The sequence below is a fragment of the Aquarana catesbeiana genome, linkage group LG08, assembly GCF_042186555.1.
Source record: "Aquarana catesbeiana isolate 2022-GZ linkage group LG08, ASM4218655v1, whole genome shotgun sequence".
NCBI lineage: Eukaryota > Metazoa > Chordata > Amphibia > Anura > Ranidae > Aquarana > Aquarana catesbeiana.
The window spans coordinates 45,449,848-45,465,227 of record NC_133331.1 but is presented as its reverse complement, the minus strand read 5'-3'; the positions used below and the strand labels follow the sequence as shown (position 1 = coordinate 45,465,227).

Sequence of the window (15,380 nt, the reverse complement as noted above, 5' to 3'; positions counted from 1 at the left end):
AAGCTTCATAAGACTGTACCTGACTATCGCTAACGCCATAGGTTCAAGAAATGAAGATAGATGTACCGAGTCTCTAAAATTTCAGGCACATTTACAAAGAAGAAACAGACTCAACCTATAAAAATCCCATATGACACAACACCCATCTATCTGGCTTGATGAAGTGTAGATGTGTGCAAAATGGCGGTAGGCAACCGTGCTTTTTAAAGGCCTGATTTTAAGTGTTCTTCTGCAGTGTAGAGGGTGTGCTTGCCGTCAATGTTACATCCAGCATTTGTTTTCAAAATGTTTAGAACACCCATCTAATTATGATTAACAGAAGAAGTTTCTAGCACAAAAATTACCACCCAAAGATGTGGGAGCTTCTAAAACAAATAGCAAGTTTCATAAGCAGCCAAAGGGAAACATGGCATATATAACTGTGCATCTGTATCCATCCTCTATGTGTTCTTGGCTTCCTTCTCTGTAGATAAGGCTCAGTGACCACCTCCGTGATTGTCTCCTCTGCTTCCCATTGATGGTGATATTCATGTATGCCATGATATGCCAGAAAATAGGTCACATATACAAAGCTCCAATATAGTAGAGTACCTGAAAACAAAAGAAGCTACTGCTATTCTGTTTTCAAGGTGCAGATCTTCTTCCAAGAAGTTCTTCAAGGGATTAACTTGGTCCTAGCAGCTGAAGCTGTACAGATCTGTCCTTATCTGAGAGATTATTAGGAGCAACTAAATACTGAGCAATTTTATTATGAAAATTTATTTTTTGTAGTTTAGACATATACACAATTTCAACAAAAATCTCACATAAAGCAAGCAGGATTTTTTTTTTACAGCATTTTCTGGAGAGGAAATTTGTAAGTGAAGCAATCCTTACAGATCAATACTTGAACCAGGCTGGGCTGATTCTCAGATATCTGAGAATATCAGGAAATCCGTTGAATGCAGTCCACTCCACTGGATTGCGATTCAGCCTAGCACACCAGGGGCTTCTATCTCTATACAATATTTCCTATGAATTACCAGTGTGGGAACCTCCCAGAATGCCACACTCCACAGTGAATCTCCAGTAGATTCAGAAATTTTTCAGCTGGAAGGGGGTAAGATGTTTTGTTAAGAACATTAGGACCGCAGAGTGGGAATTTCCCAGAAACCCATCTTCCGCTTCTTTACTCTGCAGCTACAGGTCTCTGATTAAGTTATTATGTAGGTGGGGTCAGGTGCATCCTTTAAGGGGATTGGGCTGGACTTTTTTTTTTTTTTTTTTTAATGATAAAGAAAAAAAATTGAATTGGTGTTGGCAATGTGGATTGCAAGAGAGGATATGTAGGATTTTAAGGATTCACTCAGTTCTAGCAAAACGATTAACACATTTTAGAAGACCATCCAAAGGTGTTTGAAAAACAAAGACATTTCAGAAGCAGCTGTGACTAGACAGGCACCGGGCGAGAATTTATCGCAAATAGAGGCATCGTGGGGGACATTTAACAAATCCACATGGGTTTGCGTCTTTCTGTATAGGAAAATATTTTCTGGCAATAGAAAACACGGGAGAGACAGTGTCACTTGAGTATAGACAAACACTATTGATCGTCAAGCTTTGCCCCTTTAGACTGCACAGAGCACATGTCCCTCCTGCTGTTCTACATGAAGTGGCGAGTCCTCTGCGAATCCATCTTGTCTGTCAGTTCAGTAAGTCATGTGTTGTAGATTCTAGATGCTCGTTTCGGTGCCGACTCTCCTTGCCTGGAGCTGGAAATTTCACTCTCCTCCGAAGACTGCAGCGTGTGAAATTTCTCAGATTTCAGGAAACGACTGTAGCTGTCATATTTCATGAGGTTAAAGATCTGCAAATATATAAAAAAAATGATGAGTAGGGATAAATGAATCTGCCTGGGTTTGATTCGCCATATGCCATTGTACACTATTAGGGGGCAAATCCTGTTAGTAAATTCAGGCCTTCATCATTAAGCGATGAGGTTCAGAGTTGCCGATGCCATGTCCTGCGGTTTCGAAATTGTGAATTCTGGATTAGCCAAGCATTGAATTATGGCTAACTGACTTATAAAGGGGGCTTTGGGATAAGCAGCCATAGTGTCAAGGTATGGAAAGTTTGCTGTAGGGAAAGGATATGGAGAGATTAGGGTCAGCTAAGAATTGTAAAATAAAATTTAACTAAAGGCAAAGTTTTGGATAAACTGTAGAAGGATTAGAACCCGTTAGGGGGGCTTTTGCGTCCTTATTTGATGGTTGATTTGAGGTCAGTGTTCACCTTTACCAGCTGCCCCACATTTACCACAAGGCTTCCCTTTTTTTTTTTTTAAACTGACAATTTTTATTGATTTTCAAAATTTTCCAACAGAAAATATAAGAAGACACGCATTTTTGTAGAAAGCATAGACCTGGCAAGTTGTCAACATACATTATGGCCAGGGATAAAACTTGGTTAAGACATGCAAATCATATATCCAAAGACAGTGTATGGTATCATAAGATTGGTTGAGTAAGATTAAGAACTTCTGTATCACAACAGAGTCTAACCTGCAGAAGTGCGTGCTGGCGAATGCAGGAAAAGGGAAATATAGTGAGAAGGTTAGGGAGACTCAGAAAAGCAAGAGAGAGAGCGGAGATGGCCAGATAGAAAGTAGTGGGAGAGAAAATATAGGAGAGGACAACCACCAGCCCTAGGACCTCTGCACCGCCTGGGGACACCAACCACATGCGACCTCCCCGAGGTCAAGGTTCATCAGGATATCAGGTTGTAGGGGCCTCCAGCATATCCCACAGCTCCCACACTCGATTGTGTGTATCGAGAGTGTTATTTAGGGAAGCTGTGAGATATTCCATCCATTTAACATCTCATCCTGGAGTGCAGTTCAAACAATGAAGGGGGTTCCCTCCTTTTCCATTTGAAGGCTACCAAACATCGCGCAGCCGTTAGCACCTGGGCTAAGAGCTTTTTATATAGTTTAGAAAAAGAGGGGTGGTGGGAGGCCCAGGAGGAAAGTTTTGGGGTTGAACGGCACCCAGGAACCAAAGATGGAGTAGAGTAAGGAGCGCACTGTCTGCCAGTATCAGAGAGCAGATCCAATAGGTATGATATAGCAGCCCCACATCTTTACAACAGCGCCAACAGTGGGGATCGGCAGAGGGGTATATGGAGTGGAGCAGGTCAGGGGTTTGGTACCAGTGGAATAAAATCTTGTATTGGTTTTCTTTGTAGAGCGTGCAGATGGAGCTCTTAGAGGCTTGTGACTATATGAGCTGCCACGTCTTCAGGGTATATCCTCACCCAGGGCCTGCTCCCACTTGCGCATATAGGCATGTCGAGGTCCGGTTGGCGACAAGTCCATGGTCAGGAGCTGGTAGGTGCGCGAGATCATACCTTTAGGGGACAAGCCCTCTAGACATATTTTTTCAAATTTGGTTAAGGGGGAGAATTGGTGGTTCGTTACCAAAGATTGCGCATAATGACGTATTTGTAGGTAACTAAAAAAAGCCTGTCTCGGCAAGTCAAACGCATCTTTCAGATCCTGAAAGGATCGCAAGATTCTGGTTCTGGTATCCACCAATTGACCGTAGCGAAATAAGGCCCTGTCCATCCAAAAGTGGGACAGCTGCAAGGTCAAGCTGTCAGGGACATTGGGTGTAAATAGAAATTAGGTGACCAGGGAGGCAGTGGTAGTAAGTGGATTTAGCGCGCCGCCATAACGTTCACAAGAGCGCCATTGTTCCCAAAGGCTTTCCTTTTAAAAAAAAAAAAGTTGAGCTTATGTTTTTAGGGGTGTTATTTTACAGTTTTGATTTATTTTGGAGGTATATTGATTTTATATGTTGATAGGGCCTATTTTGTACTGTACAGTTTACACTATGACAACTTGGATTATCATTTATAATACAGGACTATACAGAATGAGCAGTACACACACCAGATCTGTACAGTCCTGTATTATGAATGATATCCCACCAGGACATCCACCAAATCTATACAGTGTTGTATATTATAAATCTGTAAATCTATACAGTGTTGTATATTGTAAATCTATACAGTACTGAATATTCGTATTCATATCACTGGCATTTCTAGAGAATCATTTCCTACAGAAGAGTGCAGGAACTGGACTTCAATTTATTATGATACAGAAGTCACAAAGGCTTCTCTGAAAGGTGACACATGTCACACAGATGTGAAAAACGTGTCACATACATGTGGAAAAGCTGAAGTTTTTGCAATACACAGGGCCAATGATTTAAACAAAGTAAGCAACATGGGAAGAAATTTAACTGTTTTCTGACAGGCAATGATTCTGCCATGTGATCAGACCAAGCTCATCATTTCTTTCACTCTGCAGCTTGTACCTCCTATTATGTTGGCGGATAACGAAAGGCTTCACATTGACATTTTACAATCACCTTTGTTATTTACCTCTAAAGAAGCAATTTTTCAAACTTATTTCTGTTCTGTTGCAATAAAAGGAACAATATTCTATTATACTACCAGAACTGAAAAAAAAAGGTCTGATGTAATTTATTGTCAAAACGTGCATAATGAATAGTACAGAGGGGCTAACTGCACCTTTGCTCCCTCTCCCAACAGTGGCCAAAAAACTTGGGGGGGGGGGGGGTTGAGCTGTTGAAACACTGCTGGAGGGGGAACTGGGATGTTATGTCACTGCTGGCAGGGGGAAGTAGATGGAGCTGAACTGCTAAGTCCATTCTGGAAGGGGGGGATCATGGGGAGCTGAGCTGCTGAAAGTACAACTTCAGTGCTTCTGCTGTCTATTTTGAGGGTGAATTACTCCACAGTGTTTGCAGCACCAGAGGAGAGTGAGTGTTTTAAATCTAATTTACTGCTTGTTAACAATATATAAATATTTAAATGTTCATAACCTGGACAGATGTTAATTTTGTAAAATTTGGCAAAACTATTATTTTATTTAATTAAGAAATTACGCATCTAGCCTCAATTTTGGAGATATAGTGCCTATAAAATGATTTACCCCCTTGGATTTTTTTTTTACTGTCATAGAGAATTGAATCAGAGCAGATGAATTTTTTTGACAGAGATTAACAGAAATTTACTCTTTAATGCCAAAGTGAAAACAGATATCTAAAGTGATTTAAAGTCATTATAAAAAAAAAACAAACAAATTAACTGACTGCTTAGTAGATGTACCTTTGGCAGCCGTTCTCAGCTTTGTACATCTGGGCATGCAATTTTTTCCTATTCCTCATTGAAAAACTGTACCAGCTTTGTCAGTTTGGAATGGTGAATAAACAATCTTTTTTTTAAGTCCAGCCACAAATTTCCTTTTTGGATTGAGATCTGGACTCTGACTCAGCTATTCCAGGTCATTGACGTGTTTGCCATTCTTGTATAGTTTTAGGTTGGTGCTCGGGGCCATTGATTTGCTGGAATAAAAAAAAAAATCTCTCTGCGTTCAGATTGCTTGCAGACTGCATCATGTATTCTTAGAGGACTCCATGGTTTGTTGCTGTACTTATTTTTTGCTCACCAGTCTACAAGGGCCTGCTGCAAAGAAATATCTCTACAGCATGCTTCTGCCACCACCATGCTTCTTGGGGGGAATGGTGTATGTTTAATGATGTTCTGCATTTTGGTCTCCTCAAACCATAGCTTCAGGTAAACTGTAGGTGTCCCATAAAGTTGCAACTGATGACGCACCCAGGCAGCAGTTGCATAGCTCCCAACTGTCCCTGATTTTGAACAATGTCCCTCTTTCCTCCTCATGTGTCCCTAATTTCGTCTGATCTATATAGTTCTATATAAAATGCACTATTTATCTTTCAAAAAGTGTTTCCCAGTGCTTAACCTTTCATCCAATTTTTAAATTGTTGCATTTGTAAATTTGAAAAGCCAGTATAAAGGAATAGTAGTGGGGGAAAAAAAAGCATTTCTAGGTTTAACAATTTAAAAAAAAATAATTCGCCGGGAGGGCGCACATGGAGGTCCTCCCGTTTCAGCGGTTACACCAGGATGATGCCTGCACATACAGCAGCGGGAGAGGATGTCCCCCCCCCCCACGCCCTCTGGTGCTTCTACTGGCTCGCCCGTGTGATCACTGAGCCGGAGAAGGAATCCGCCTCTGTCGGAAGTTCACCATAGACAATACCGGTAACCAGATGGTCCCTGGCAGTCTCTATGATTCTCGGAGGCCCGGGCACGATGTCACGTCTGGCCTGGCAGTTGTAAATACTGCCATGTACGCGACTGGAAAGCCAAGATCACTTTTTTTGGGGGGGGGGGGGGGGGTTTAACTCAGGCTTTCCAGCCTGGAGTAGAGATTTGGGGTCTTATTGACCCCAGATCTCTCCATAAAGATGACCTGTCATGCCCTATTCCTATTACAAGGGATGTTTACATTCCTTGTAATAGGAATAAAAGGGATCAAAAAAAATTTAAAGGGAATATAATGAATATAACATAAACAATAAAAAAAAGTTTTTTTTTAAAGTGCCCCCGTCCCCACGTGCTTGCACGCAGAACCGAACGGATACGTACGTCACGCCCACATATATAAACGGCATTCAATCCACACATGTGAGGTATCACCGCAAACGTTAAAGCGAGAGCAACAATTCTATCCCAAGACCTCCTCTGTAACCCTAAACAGGTAACCTGTAAAAAAATTTAAAGTGTTGCCTATGAAGATTTTTAGGTACCGAAGTTTGGCACCATTCCATCAGTGTGTGCAATTTTAAAGCGTGACATGTTAGGTATCTATTTAATTCATGAAAGCTTTTTTTCCAAAAAAAAAGAAAAAGCGTTTGAAAAATTGTTGCGCAAAAATGTGACATTAAAAGTTGCATTTTATTTCCTAGGGTCTCTGCTAAAAAAAACATATACAGTATAATGTTTGAGGGTTCTTAGTAATTTCCTAGCAAAAAAAATGATGATTTTTACATGAAGGAGTGCCAAAATTGGTCCAGATGGCAAGTGGTTAAGGGGCATGGCAGGGGGTTGCTAATAGGTGTATCTCTCGTTCCCATCTCAAAAAGATGGGAGATATGTAGTTGCTGTATTTAGTGGGTTGACGCAGCCAGAAACATGTCTGTAGAAACAGAATCCGTACCATACTGAAAATCCAGAAACATGTCTGTAGAGACACAACTAGTGCAATACTGACACAGCCAGACACATGTCCACAGAGATACAATCAGTTTCATAGAGACAAAGCCAGAAAAATGTCTGCAGACAAAAGGTGTCATACTAACATCAATATAAACACAAGCAGTACCGTGCTAACAAAGCCAGAAGCGTATCCGCAGAGACACAATCAGTACTGTATTGACACTGGAAGAAACATGCATACAGAGATAGAATTGGTTCCATACTGATACCTCCAGAAATATGTCTTCAGAGACACAATTTGTACCTTAAAGTGGAACTTTTGTTAATAAATTAAAATAGGCAAACAGGGTTTTTAATACAGAAGAGACTTGCTTTGTCTATTCTGCATTAAAATAACCTGCCTGCCTGTCCACCCCTGTACAGTTAGCTGCGCACATGCAGCCCACTGTGGAAATTTGGCAATGGCAAAGCTGACAAACCTCTCACTAATGCATGGAATTGAAGTCATCCCCACCTAGCCAATGAAAGGGGCCAGCGTTCGATACTCGGAAAACGGCCACTCGAAGAAGTTGGGACAAGTGGGGATCTCCAGGATATCGCATTGCTGGAGCCAAGGTGAGCATAGATCCATTTTATTAACACAGCCAGCGATATACTCAGAGAAACACAATTAGTAACACACTGTCACTCAGTGGCGGCTGGTGTTTTTTTTTGGGGGGGGGCAGGAAACCCCCCCCCGGGCGACCGGCGGAGTGGCACTAGCACAACCACCCCACCCCCACAGGCGGCTGACAGAGTGGTACTAACACCCAGCAAACCCCCCAACCGCTGTCTGCTGGTCGGTCCTTACCCCATCACCGTGGCGGGCTCTGGTGTCCTCCATTGTGAGGCAGTCAGGTGTCTCGATGCCGCTGGGACATGTGGTGAGGTCTGGGGGTGTTGAGAGTGCAGCCATCTTCCAGCGCGGTTGCCCTGGTCCGGGGTCCTTAAGCGTGGCAGGCTTGGGGAAAGCGGCCCCGGTGTCCTCTCCTAGAGCAGCTTCCGCCGTGCGTCTCTTCTCTGCTCTCCTGGTGCTAGGCGTCCAATAGGATCGCCTGATGTTTTGGCCAATCGGGAAACGGGCTTCAGACCTGCTTCCTGATTGGCAGGGAAGAGATTTTGTGTGAAAGTAGCAAATATTCATTAGCTAGTGCCACACAACTGGGTGGGCTTCAGGCACAGTGCTCTGCGCCCCGAGCCCACCCTTTTTTGAAGCCTATTAGAGCCTCTGACTCTAATCAGGTGCTTCAAAAAAACACTCCCTCCCATTTGAGTCCATAGCCTGGCGCCCTGATATGTAGATCAGGGGGCCGGACGTATGGATGGGGGGGCGGTGTCCTGCGCCCTCTATGGACGGGCCACCACTGCTACCACTGCCAGAAACATGTCTCCAGAGACACCATAAGTACTGTACTGCCACAACCAGAAACATGCCCACAGAGTCACATTAAGCATTATAGCGCCACAGACAGAAACATGCCCACAGAGACACAATCAGTAATATACTGCCACAGTCAAAAACTTGCCAACACAAACACAATCAGTACTCAATCAATGATCACAAAGACACAATAGTACCATACTAAAAAAGCAAAAAACATGGCTGCAGACACAGAAGATCCCACAGATACACCCATAAACATATCTGCAGAGACACAATCATTGCTGTACTGACATAGACAGATGCGTATCTGAAGACACAAGCAACCCCTTACTGACACAACCAGATAAATGCTTTATAAGTAAAGCATTTTTCAAAACATTTTAAAAATACCTACCTCTGGCTTCCATCCACTTCCTGTTGTTACTTTGCTTAAAGCGGACCTTCGCCCTCCCAAGGAAGATCCTGCCTCTCCACCCCTTCTCCCTTCCTCTGCAGGAATAGGGCTTTTGTTTTTTTTCCTTTTGTTTACGTCTTTTTTTTTATTGCACATCCGCCCTGCCTCCCCATGCACGTCACTCTCTTTTAGCGAATGACGCGCACAATGCCCAACGTATGTATGTACGTCACATACCCCAGGAGGCATAGCCTTTCATTGAAGAACAGGAGGAGGGGGTGGGCTATCTTCGCTGAACCCGGTAGAGCCGGCGGGCCTCTTGATGACATCAGCGAGAACATGGCAGCATGGGACGTGGCTGTGCCCAGGCATGAGATGATCTCAGCAGGTCAACCCTGGATCCACTGGATGGGTGAGGATCTGAAATGTGCAGATACCACCTTCAGGTAAGTGGGAAAAAAAAATGGGAAGGTCGGCCACAGTTCCTCTTTAACCACTGCCTCCCAGTAAAGCTGGATGCTTAAAATCTCATAAGAATATGCTTCTGCGCTATTATTTTGACAACTTTTATTTTTTTTTTTTTGGGGGTAATGAAGACCTGTCCCCTTAAAGTTAAAAGTAATGTTTTGTTTTTTGCCAGTGCCCTTCCTAACATTCTTGGAGATTCAGGTGACATCACCATGCCTCCCAGCAGAGCTGGGTATTTGAAATCCCTTCCTGTAAGAATAAACTCCTGCAATGGGCTGGAATACATTCTCAGAACTTCCAGCTCTGCCAGGGAGACATAATGATGTCATCTGCAACTCCCAGAAGCTTTTGAAACAAAAACCAAGGTGTTTTTTCTTTGTTGTGAGGAAACATTTTCTTGATCAATGGCTTTTTAAAGTCGTTTCTGTTGGAAGGGCAAGAGCTGGTAGGAAAAAAAAAAAAAACAGACCTTCTGTTTTTCTGTTTCAATATTTTTTTAATTAAATGTAATAACATTTTTTACATATCTGTGTCTGTGGGTCAGTCATTGAAGCCATAGCAAGGAGAAGATACAATGAATACTTCACTAGACCACAGGCATGTACTGGCCATTGGGACTACAGGGAGTTTCCCGATGGGCCGATGGCTCAGTGGGCCGATTTCAGTGACAGTGGACCGCTGCCTCCCTCCAGTCCTCTGTCCCCCCCGCAGTGCTCACCTCCTCTCCCTGGCTAGTTATGCAGCGCACCTGAATACAGACATGATGCTCAGGAGTCAACACTTAGAAGCTCATCATACGATCTGGAAGGAGGGCGGCCTCACTTTCCTGCCTAATCTTGTTCCATTGGGGGGGGGGCACCAAACTGATTCTTTGCCCCAGGTGAAATAATGTCTAGCTTCCCCACTGGTACTGCCTATAAGAGAAATAATGTAGAACGGCTAATAGCTAGTGGGGGGGGGGGGGGGGGCTTGGGTGGCAAGCCGGCATGGGAGAGACCTGTCAAAGTGGGCCAGTCTGGGTGAAGTCCAGGGCCAAATTTTTGTCCCAGTCCAGCCCTGCTAGACCACGTAAAAGTCATATAATAAACCATTAAATCAGTACCAGTAATCATGGTGAAGAATCAAGGCCAGGGGAGGCAACCAGAAGTTTACAGAGTAGGGAACAGCCAAGGTCATATGTTTTTCATTGAAAATTCTCTTTAAAAAAAGGAAAATTTGTTTAAAAGTTACCTTGCCTATTTTCCCCCCTCTACTGAGCTTATCCAGCCTCTCCCTCCTTAGCCCCATACTTACATAGCTCTGGCACTTAGACCAGCTGCATTTTGCACCAATGTTTACTTGTGACAGGCTGGGCCATTCTTCCCACTCCTTGCTTGTCTCCCGAAATCCAGGAGAAATCCCCACATAAATCTATGATGGTACATGTCTGGTATCTGTGCCCCAAAGGCGTATGTAATTTACCTTAGTCAGACCTTTGCAAAGCAGACAACTCCATGTGTGGCCAGTGGCTCATTCTGACATTCACACACTATATCTTGGAGCCCACCACCCATCTAGTCATCCTTGTAGCTTCCTTCAATAGTCTTTTCCTTGATGTCCTCACTCACTAGTTTCCCTCTTGGTGGTCAACCTCATTATTCTCCCCCAGGGTTGCCTCTTTTACCAGTCTTCCCCATGGTTGCCTCCCTCACCACTCTACCTCTTTGTGGCCTCTCCCACTAGTCTCACTTATGGTGGCCTCTTTCACTGGTCCCCTTCTTGCATGGTCACTGTAATGATACAACCAAAAGCATCATATTTGTGATTATTCTCACACAAATTTTTTCATGATCCCACCAGAGAGAAGTTTAGTTACTAAACCCAGGAGCCTGCATTCACTATATCTGGTCTCCCACAGTACACAGAACATGGAAATGCAATTCTTTTAGTAAATATGAACTGCTAAATGTCGTTTCTCATCAGCAGTATATAGCAGTCTTGGGACTATCAGTGGTTAAAGCTTGTAGGAGGAGTTTTCATTCTACACTGATTGTCCTATAAGGCTGCAGGACCCCTGACCCTCTGTCTGGACTGTGCAGATCACATGCACTGTCCCCCCCAAAAAAAACTCTCAAGCAATACACACCAAATGGAGCATGTGCAGAGTGACTCCAAAGGCTCTGTGTTATCAGGAGATGGATTGGGGGCAGTGGAAGAAGGGGAGGATCAGAGAAGATAGGATCAAACAGTCTTTTACACAATGTGGATGATTAACCCCTTAGGTTTCACAGTGAGTATAGCAAACACGTTTTACTGCATATACAGAATGATTTTCCTGTTGTGGGTTTAGTAATACTTTAATTCAAATATACAGGAACAATATCCAGAGATGATTAGGTGAATGAGATGAATATGTATAAACATTTTAACAGTACACTGTCAAAGAGAGGCCAAATGTTTAATCTGTATAACCTCATAGCTAGGGGTAATTTAGACAGTCAGTCTATGTAGCTGTGTTAAAATTAGCCCACTTTCACCCTGGAAACTCTAGACTCTCTGTCTGCTTCTTAATTAGCCTTAGATACGATTGTGTGTATTTCAATCTTCAAAAAAAATCTGAAAAACAGTAATAACTCATAACGCCTATCCCATGCTAAACACAATCATACAACACTCATAAAGCCTTCTGTAAAAAAAAGTGTTTGTTCAACATCAAACATGCTAGTTTTATAATGAAATGTGGGGGAGTCATTTAATATTTGGACCTTTTTATGGTTTTACACATTCTGGTAGGCATAGACAATCAGTGTTTGAACTATACTCATAGCAGAACAACAGCCGAGACCATTGCTCATACTTGCGGATCCTTATCTCATAACTGAGCACAGTTCTAAGATTTTGAAGACTGTTATTAACAAAATCCTACCTGTGCTAACTAGATAATAGCCAGTGGCCACCTACTTCCATCCAACTGGATAGTATGAGTTGGTGGCAACTCAATTTTAATCTCAAAGACATAACAATGAAGATCTGAAAACCATACCTAAGGGGGGACATTGATTTGGGGGGTATGGCCCACATTTGCTATCTAACTTCAGAAGCAGAAGATCATTTTTTGTAAGTTTATCCCTTTTACTTTAATACAGTTTGCGATTATACGTCTCATTTTTTTTTTTTAACTTCTGCTTTAGTAACTTTTTGTAACTGTCTTTGTACTGCCTACTTAAGGATATTAAATATAAACATTAATAAGCTAATTTTTGATTGCTCTAAAGAACACAGAAATCTGAAGAGACTGTTGTGTGCGCAGCTGTATTGTATCACCATTGCCTGTATGCTGGGTTGTAAATTACTGTTAAGCAGGTCATAGACGGAGCAAGTTTCTTTCCTGCAACCACGGGTCGGTTCTGCCATCAACACAGACAGTGTTCACAGGGGAATCCCTCTCCGCCAGAAGAAGTTAGTGATTATGGCTAGTGGCTATACCAACCACTAGAGATAATTGCATGTAATACCCGGCAGACTGGTTGTACACAAGTTGATCAATCGATACATTCAGCCTGCCCATACATCATGGGTGCTCAATCTGTGGCCCTCCAGCTGTTGCAAAACAACAAGATCCAATATGCCTCTGCCTTTGGGGGTCATGCTTGTACCTGTCAGCCTTGCAATGCCTCATGGGACTTGTAGTTCCGCAACAGCTGGAGGGTCACAGGTTGAGCACCCATGCCATACATGGTTTGAATTTCTGTCAGTTCCATTCGAACAGTCTACGGCTGGCCTTTATCTGTGTGAGGTCTGATTGCATGCAGATAAGTACCAGCATGTGGAAGTTATCATAGGTAGGGAGAGAGCTCATTGAATTACATGCACCCCTTGTCACACACCCCTTGGGACCCCCTGTCTGTAATCCTTGACAATCACGGCCTGTACTTGGAATTTGGCATTTCATGGATTTACAGCTGTGCCGTACTCTTTACATTTCTTAATGATTGATGTAACTACTGTACACTCCAAAGGATATTCAATAGCTTGACAATTTTCTTGTACTCATCCCCCAACTTCAGCTTTTCAGTCACGTTTTCACAGAGTTGCTTGGAACGTTCTTTTATCTTTATGATGCAGGTTATGCCATGATACTGACGCTCCAGTAATCGGGACCTTTAGCTACATGTGTATTTATACTAAACTACCTGACTACACACAGGTGAGCTCCATATAACTAATCATGGGATTCTAGAATAGAGTTGGCTGCACCAGGGATGATTTAGGGGTATCATATTAAAGGGGGTGTATAACTATGCAGTCAGTTATTTAGTGTTTTCTTTTCATTTTAATTAATTTAAACTACTTTGCAGATGTGTTTTCACATTTGTCTTTTTCTGTTGATCAATGTAAAAAAGAAAAAAAATGTAACTTACTTTTCTATGACGATACCACCTTCTAAGGGGGTAAATACTTTTTTTTAAAGGCAATATAATTATAATTAAAATCCTCTGAATCCCATAGTTGCACGTGAACGTTTAAAGAGCAAAAAGCTCCATGTACACCTAGGTTTAATAAGGGGAAGGGGTCCCAATGTAATTAGTATGGGGGCCCTGGTACTATGAGGTGTTGTTATAATAAAAGGAGGGGTCTATGTGTAATTAGAATGAGTGGGTTCTTAAAATGTGAGGTGCTGGTATGATAAGGAGGAGCATTCTTGATGTAACTAGTAGTGGGGTTCTGGTATTGTGAGGTATCAGTAAAAGGGGTGTGTAATAAGGGGGTTCTGGTACTGTGGGGTATCAGTATAAAAAGGGGAAGGGGTGTAGTACTAGGGGTGTCAGTGTAACAAGAGAGCAGGGCTTTGCACTGTGCCAGTATGTGAAGAGGTTTACCTGCTCCTGCAGTTTCTCGAACATCAGAGGGTGAGGCTCTCTCAGGATCTGCTCCCCGATACGGGACTGACCCTCCACATTGACTTGTGATGAGGCTTTGCTGGACAGAAAGGTGTTGAAGATGTGTTGGGCCTTTTTCTGCATCTGGAGACAGAACATTCAGAGAAATTGAAGTGGAGATCATTTTGTGTACAAGACAAATGAGGGAATTCATAACACATGAATGCTGGTCAATACAAGTGGGACATCATCTATCCCTGAGGTATAATCTGGGTCAGGATAAAAGTAGTTGTGGAGTAATTTTCAGCTACTACAACTGCCTTAGTGCCTACTGCTGATCGGCTGCCTAGGAAAGCTTATCATTCCCACACCAGCAGACACCATCATTAGGGTGGAGGGCTAAAATTTGGGTACCATACCTGATCCCGTCCTTCTGTTCTCTTGAAATCTTCACACGCCAACCAGAAGAGCAGGTTCTCCTCGCTGTACTCCCTCTTCAGGAAATCCTAAACCAAATCAAAAAGATACTCAGATCAGCATCACACTGAGTCTCGTTTATGGAAGTCTGATGGCCAGGAAGAACAATGCAGCCACCCGGCCCAAAACTGGAGAGAGCTGCTCCAATTGTATTTGTCTGACACATTATTTCCTTGGTTTGGAACTACATTTATGCAAGAAACTGCAGAATACATGGAATGCCCTGGTCTCCCCAAGCTGATGCCTCTAAGTCTGGAGGAAAGTGTCTGTTTCTCAAAGATTTCAACCACCATGTCCACGCAACTAGCTGAGCATCTTTCATTTTCCTCAAGTCTGTATGCACAGACCATTAAATAGAAATGTCATTAGATGCAGTTAACACACAAAGGGAAGTTCTATGTTCCTTCTCTAAGGCTTGATAAAGGTGTTACTAAACCCAGTGTAACTGAGCACTATTATAATGGGACATGCTTCTTCTCACTGACCATCAATGCAAGGGAACCTTCTTTCTCTAACTGATCCTCGTACGTGGACATTCTTCCTCCCACTGACAACCAATGTAAGTAGACCTTCTTCCTTCCACTGACTTTCATGGATCAGGGGTACCTCCCAATGAGTATGGGGATAAGGGTGTCCAGACAATGTGCCCAGTATCTCTTTCCATTGT

General features: G+C 42.9%; 1 protein-coding gene across 1 annotated transcript in view; it reads right to left on the bottom strand.

The window, feature by feature from the left end:
- Window positions 1–733: 733 nt before the first annotated feature.
- RGS10 (regulator of G protein signaling 10) overlaps window positions 734–15,380 on the bottom strand; it is a 52,146-nt gene continuing 37,499 nt past the window's right edge. Inside the window, exons 3-5 of the mRNA XM_073595781.1 lie at window positions 14,656–14,742; window positions 14,237–14,380; window positions 734–1,846 (exon numbers count right to left, since the gene is read on the bottom strand). Coding sequence (XP_073451882.1) covers window positions 1,697–1,846; window positions 14,237–14,380; window positions 14,656–14,742 — 381 coding nt within the window. The 3' untranslated portion in view covers window positions 734–1,696. The remainder of the gene's footprint in view (window positions 1,847–14,236; window positions 14,381–14,655; window positions 14,743–15,380) is intronic.